The sequence below is a fragment of the Odocoileus virginianus genome, unplaced genomic scaffold (genome assembly GCF_023699985.2).
Source record: "Odocoileus virginianus isolate 20LAN1187 ecotype Illinois unplaced genomic scaffold, Ovbor_1.2 Unplaced_Scaffold_5, whole genome shotgun sequence".
In the NCBI taxonomy this organism is placed as follows: Eukaryota; Metazoa; Chordata; class Mammalia; order Artiodactyla; family Cervidae; genus Odocoileus; species Odocoileus virginianus.
In genome coordinates this window covers 1278250-1284889 of record NW_027224267.1, presented here as the reverse complement: position 1 = coordinate 1284889, position 6640 = coordinate 1278250, and the positions used below count along the sequence as shown (strand labels likewise).

Genomic DNA, 6640 nt, shown 5'->3' with positions numbered 1-6640 from the left:
AAGAGTCGGACATGACTGAGTGACTGAACTGAACTGAACTGAACTGAACTGTCTGAGGTGGGAACTTCAGAGCTGAACCGAGAGGGGAGAGTGAGGCTCCACCTGGAAAACAAACAGCAGCCCCAGGCCCTGGGAAGGAGGAGAGTGTGTGTAAAAGCTCAGGGCTTGTGCCGAAGGAAGGCAGCATAGCTATGACTTACGGGAGGGGGCAGAGTGCTGGCCATAGAAGGTGCTGTTGGGACCTTGACATGATCTGACCGGTGGCCGTGAAGCATCATTGCAGCTGTCAGGTGGGAAATGACCTGCTCCCAGGCAAGACAGGGACCAGAATTCTGATTGGGAAGCTGCGTTCACTCAGGTGAGAGCTGAGGGTAGAGAGTGTATGGTCAAGGTGACCACGTACCTGGTTGGCTTGGGACAAGCCCGGTGTACAGTGTCCCAGGGCCATTGGTAACAACCACCTTCTAGTCTTGGGCTGTTTTCTGATCTGGATAATTCCGTGAAGGTGTCTGCTGAGATGGAGAGATGAAGAGACATGCTTCGGGTGAATCCAGGACTTCTGATGGGCTGTCCTTGGGAGAGAGGGAAATGCTCTCATTTCTGACTTGCATCACCAAGTATACTAAGATGGGGCGCAGTATGTACATGTGGACAGGCTTTGGGGGCTTCATGAGAGTCATTACTGTCATTGCAATAAGATTAGAGATTGCTGTGGATTAAATTGTGTCCCCAGATTCACAACTGATGCCCAAATCTCTTGTGTGACGTAGGAGGGGGCCTCTGGGAGGTGATCAGATTGTGAGTGTGAGGTCCTCAACAAGGGGGTCAGTGCCCTTGTAAGAAGCTGGCTAGGTGAGAAGAGAGATGTTGTCTGCTAGCTGAGGACCCAGCCCACACATCTGGGAGCAGAAAGGGGCCTCTTGCCGGAACCTGGCCTGACCAGCACTCTGACCAACACTAAGAGAACTCGGAGTTTTGTTGTCTGAGGCTCCAGTCTGCAGTTTTGGTTAGAGCAGCCTGAGTGAACGGAGGTGGCGGTTACAGACTGTTTCATCCCAGGGCAGCAGCTGCTAACCTACTGGGCAGATGCCCGTCCTTTCCTTAGCCACGAGCTCCAGGGCCACAACCAACAGCCTGTTTGCGGATCCTGGGATGCCATCTCCAGCCCTGTATCCACTGCTGTCCCCTCAGCCCAGAACACTCATCCCTTTGTTGGCCTCCTCATCTGGCAAGACTTGCGTTTGGCAGTGCCTTCTCAGAAAGCCTCCCCTGATCTCTGGGGTATTTACAGGGCCTCCTTGGGGGACCTGCTCCAAAGGGTCAGTCTTATCATGGTCGGTGTGCTGGTCTGTCTTCCTGGCCTGATGGGGGCGGGTATCAGCATCTCTCCTGTCAGCACTTTGGCCTGGGTGAAGGGCACCTGGGTGAGGGGCTTAGGGCCCCAGCTCGAGGGGCTGCCTCTGACACAGCTGTCCTAGAGCCATCCCAAGGCCGACACGGGGTCTGTCCCCCGCCACCCCCGGCTCCGTGCCCACTTCCAGGATGACCACTTTTAGCGGATGCCCTCCCCAGGCGCTGGGGGAAGAAGGGGGACCGTGGCTGGAAATGACAGGCGTTTATAAGAAGCGGCTTTTCACTTTCACAAGTTAGAATACATCATCCTTTATTTTTTCCAGGCTCCCCTGGTCCGACAAGACGCTCACTAGTGAGAAAATAGGGGTTTCCAGCGGCTCGGGCTCAGATCGCGACGCGGAGGGAAGCATATGCTGGGTGCTGAGAAACCCCCTCCCTGGCCAAGCCGCGCTGGAGAGCCGGACTACAGGGGCGGAGTCACGCGGACGGACGGACGGACGGCCAGGACGCACAGAGGGACGCGGGGCACGAAGGCGGGGCCCACACTCCGGGCCGCCGTGCAGCGTCTCGCAGGCCCCTCGATGCAGTGTGCGAACGTGCAGGTAACCACACTCTATCCGCACGGCCGGCAGGTCTCCCTGCCGACTTGGCCGATCTCGGCAGCATTTCCCATCCCGTCTTCCCGGAGGGTCCGGGTGCCGTCGGTCTCAGGACTGGCCACCAGCCTTCCCTCGCTGGGGGTTTTACGGGGAGAAGGGGGCAAAGGGGGACTCCATCGGCCACGTGACGAAGAGGGTGCGCTGAAAGCTGCATCAAGCGTTATCCGGGACCATGGGAACCCTTTACTGGGGGGCTTTGGCCATCAGGGGAGGATGTTTTCTGCAAGAGTTGGAAAACGACAGCGAGAAACAGTGTGGCCGTACTTAAGGTGTCCTTACAAACAGCGGTACGGGGTGTGTGGGCGGTGGGTTCTGCCTTTCGGGGTGCCTGTGTGACAGGCCAAAAAGCAAAAAAAGAAAAAAAGAAAAAGCACAAAGGAAACAGACAAGAGTCCTGTGTATTAGGAACACACACGAAACCTGAAACACAGATGCGAAGGTGGAGAATAAGGCTGGCGCGCTCCCTTTCAGCGGGACCATAAAATTAAACTCTTTATATATGTCGTCTTTGTGTTTAAGTAGGCTCTACTCTTTAACAAAATAAAAACTTCTGTGTTAACTTTAAAGATATCATTTAGGCATCTAAGGGATGACCTGGAAGAGGAACGCGGCGCATGGGATCCCCCGCAGAAGGTGCGCCTTTGGGTTGAAGGTCCTCCCTAAACACAGATTCATCATGAAGGCTGCAAAACTTGCCCCCCATGCTTCTGACAGCCCCGGGGAGGCCCAGGCGGGGGACGGGGGCCTGCGTGCCGGGCCGTGCCTCCCAGGCTGAGCAGGGAAGTGGGGCCATGGACACCGGGAGCAGGGTGCCCACGCTGTGACCCGTCAGCGCCCGTCACTGATGAAGCCCCTCAGGCGTCCACTCCCTTCCTGTGTACCCGGGGGCCCAGTGCGGGGAGGGCACTGCAGGGAGGCGGGAGGGTGGGCTGCGTGAGTCTAAGTGGTCCTGCGTCTGCGGGCAGCGACCTCGCCGCATCCTCCTTCCTGATGGCAAGCGGCAGCGGGGCAGGACAGTGCAAAGCCAGGGGTCCGGGCGGCAGACTAGGCGTGGGGGCGGTGCTGGCAGAAACCAGAAACGGGGGCTCTACCTGCTGTGGGACCTCCTCCCGCTCCCAGTCCCCCCCAGCCGGCCCTCCCCAGGCGCCCACCGCCCGCCCGCCCGCCCACGGTGGACACAGAGAAGCCAGAGCCGAGGGCAAGAGGAGGGGGGTCTGGTGGTTCCCGCAGGCACGCCCGTGGGCAGGGCCCCCCACCCCCCAGCAGCGTCAGAACAGCAGGGCTTTCTTCTTGAGGTCGTTCCTCTTCCAGAGGGCCAGGCGGTCGAACTCTTCCATGCTCATCCCAAACACTTCTCGGAACTCCTCGGGCGACAGGTGTCTCTGCAAATGAAAAGGGCACCCCAGAGGGGAACAGTGAGCAACCTGGCCAAGCGCCCCCGGAGGCGGGACCTGCAGAGAGGATGGGGGGGGTCTCCCTGGGCACACCTGGCTCCCCAGCTTCCCTCTGCATCCCCACCAGTCTGCTCTGCAGGGCACAGAAGCTGGCCCAGAGGAAAGAGGGATGGTGAGGGGACCCACAGTGAGCAGCTGCCAAGCAGGGGCCAGAGCCCTGACTCCCGACACCTGCAGAAGCGTCTCCCACCGGAAACTGAGTGCAAATCAGGCCTGGAAATGGTAGGGAGTGTGCACACGTGGTCACCTGTACCGTTTCATGTCCTTCTCATTGCTGCTGTCTGAGCAGGAAGTGTCCCCACGGCTCGCACGAGGACACGGAGGCAGACAGACCTAGGCCTCACTTCAAATCCTCCCTTTCCCCCCACCCCACCTCTGGTCTGTGACCCCAAGCGAGCTTCCTGTCTCTCTGAGCCCCAGTCCTGGGGGGCACAATGGGGAAGCCGGACAGTGTTAAGGGCACCAGCGCCAGCTAGCCCCCTGGAGTCTCAGCCTACTCACATGTAAATGGGGTCACCCTGGCACCCCCCAGAGTTGTGGGGTGAACAGGTCAGCACAGGTCAGCTCCCAGGGCAGGAACAGTGAGCCCTGGGCACAGTTATTATGATCTGAGATAGAGCCACCTCTGTCGCCACTTGACACCACCTGAATTCTAGCCTCTTCCTTGCAGGTGTCTGCTCCCTTCACCCCAGGTCTGTCTTCCTCAGCTGGTGCTGCATAACTTCCTCTTGTCCTTCAAGACCCAGCTCAGGTGGGCATGGCACCCTCTCCTGGGGGGCTTCCCGGGAGGAGTGAGGCCAGCCACCCCCCAGCCCGGGAGGAGCTGGGGAGAAAGTGGAAAGGGGGAGGGCAGCCTGCAGCAGGAGGGCCGAGCTCCAGCCCCAGAGGACCTGGTTCAGAACCCCCTCCTGCCCCACGGAAGAGGTGTGGCTTCTGCGTGGCTGCGCGGAAACCAGCCTGGCCGTTCCTCTGCACGCTTAGCAGAAGCACCTCAAGACCCAGCAGATCCCAAAAGACCAAAACCAGGGACTCGCATGGGTACCTTCACACCTGTGTTCACAGCAGATTATCCACACCAGTCCCAAACCGGAACAACCCAAGTGCCCGCTGAAGGACAAAGGGACACACAAGACTTGGTCGATTCAGACTCCGGAACGTGGCTGATGAGTACTCAGGCGCATCTGCTGCTTTGCGACTCCACGGACTGTAGCCCGCCAGGCTCCTCTCTCCATGGGGATTCTCCAGGCAAGAACACTGGAGTGGGGTTGCCATGGCCTCCTCCAGGGGATCTTCCCGACCCAGGGATCAAAACCCTGGTCTCCTGCACCTGCTGCATTGGCAGGCAGGTTCTTTACCACTAGTGCCACCGGGAACATGACTCATCCATAAAAAGTCGAGAAGCTCTGATCTGTGCTACAACATGGATGGGCCAGGAAACAGGCTAAATGAGCTCATTTGTAGGAAACATCCAGAGTGGGGAACATCCTCAGGGACCACACAGCTCAGTCATTGCTGACATCTGGGAGAGGAGGGGTCTGGGGAAGAGCTGATCAGTGGGCGGGCAGTTTCCCCCTGGACCCAACACCCACTTTCTAGAATTCCGCAGAGGTAGTGGAGGTCACACAACACTGAGAGTGTGCTAAAGGCAGTCAACTGCACACTTTAAAATGGCTGCGATTAATATGAAATTACAAGAAAATGCTCTAATATGCTTTCATTTCTACTGTCATTTAATATTTGAAACAGTACTTATTTCATTGTTCCTGCATAAAATTAAACATCTAAATTACTTTTATAATAAAAATAATCAAATCTAAAAAATAAATAAAATGGCTGCAATTGTGAATTTTATCATTAAAAAATCCAGTTCCTGCCAGAAAAAAAAAAAAAAAAAAGAGTGCTCTCTTGAATTTAAAAAACACATCCTACTAAAGGTTACTGTGATGATCGAGAGAGAAAATGGTATGAAGACCCGTGGGGAGCTATGGAAAGCAGAAACAACCATCACCGCCAGGCATCTCTCTCACAGAAGTCACAGCCCTGTGTGACTTGCACTGTTTTGGAGCCCAGTCACTGGCATGATACGGGGGAGGGGACTCAAGGGACGCTTTTATGCTGAATCACAGAGAGTGTGAGTCGCTCAGTCATGTCCAACTTTTTGCGACCCCCATGGATGCTCCTGGAAGCATCCCAGGCTTTGTGGTGAAGGCCCACGGCCTGTGCTTGCCCGGCTTGCTGGGACTGGCCTGTCTTGATTCCCCCGCAGGGCTCTCCTAGTCCCACCACCTCACCAAGCTCCGATGCCCACTGCAGCCCACCAGCCACCACCAGGCCCCCTGCTCCAGGTGGTGCTGAGTGGGTGGGCTCAGGCACAGACCCCCTCAGCCTGTGACTCTAGGGGCTGTGTTCCTTCAGAGTCTGGGTCCCACAGGGCATCCCCACACTGTCACAAGTCACAGGGAGGCCCTGTCTGTAGAGGGGACTCCGGCTGAGCAGGGTCCATGTTCCTTGTTCCTTGACCTCATCACACAATGACATCATCACCATGGTGACATCATCACGACATCATCATAATGGCATCATCACCATGATGACATCATCACCATGACAACACCATTGTTGTCATAAGGACAATGGCCCCTGCCATCTGTGGAGTGTTCCTCTGCGCCAGACAAGGGCCAGAAGCTCTCCACCACGGGCTTGTGACCTTGCCATAGCTTACTGGGTAGGATGGGGATGGAAGCTCTGAGATGTGGACTGATGTGGCTGCCAGGTGGCCCCGAGGCCCTGCATCACCTCTCTGCCCCATGGCAGGCATCTATAAGTTCTGAAACATGCCAGGCTCTCTGCCACCCAGAGCCTGCAGTGCTCTTCCCCCACTTCACAGAGCAGTTCCTCCTCCTTCTGCAGGTCCCAGCTCAAATGTCCCCTCCTCCCGGGGGCCCTCCTGGGTTGCACTAGCCAAGCAAGCAGGCCCCACGCCATGTGTGTCCCTCAGTACTGAGCACAGCTGACCTTGTCTGTCTCAGACCCTCTAGGGCAGCATGGGCCTGATTCCTGTCCTCATCCAGGGATGATCCATGCTTTTGCATCCCTGAGTCCAAACCTGCCTCTCACTTCCCCAGTCACGCTGCCTCCCAGCTCCCCCTCTCCAGCAGGCCTGCCCTTCTCTTC

The 6640-nt window shown here is 57.1% G+C and overlaps 1 protein-coding gene across 1 annotated transcript in view; it reads right to left on the bottom strand.

Moving 5' to 3' along the window:
• Window positions 1–1646: 1646 nt before the first annotated feature.
• ABLIM2 (actin binding LIM protein family member 2) overlaps window positions 1647–6640 on the bottom strand; it is a 160021-nt gene continuing 155027 nt past the window's right edge. Inside the window, exon 22 of the mRNA XM_070462487.1 lies at window positions 1647–3394. Within this exon, the coding sequence (XP_070318588.1) occupies window positions 3281–3394 (114 nt within the window). The 3' untranslated portion in view covers window positions 1647–3280. The remainder of the gene's footprint in view (window positions 3395–6640) is intronic.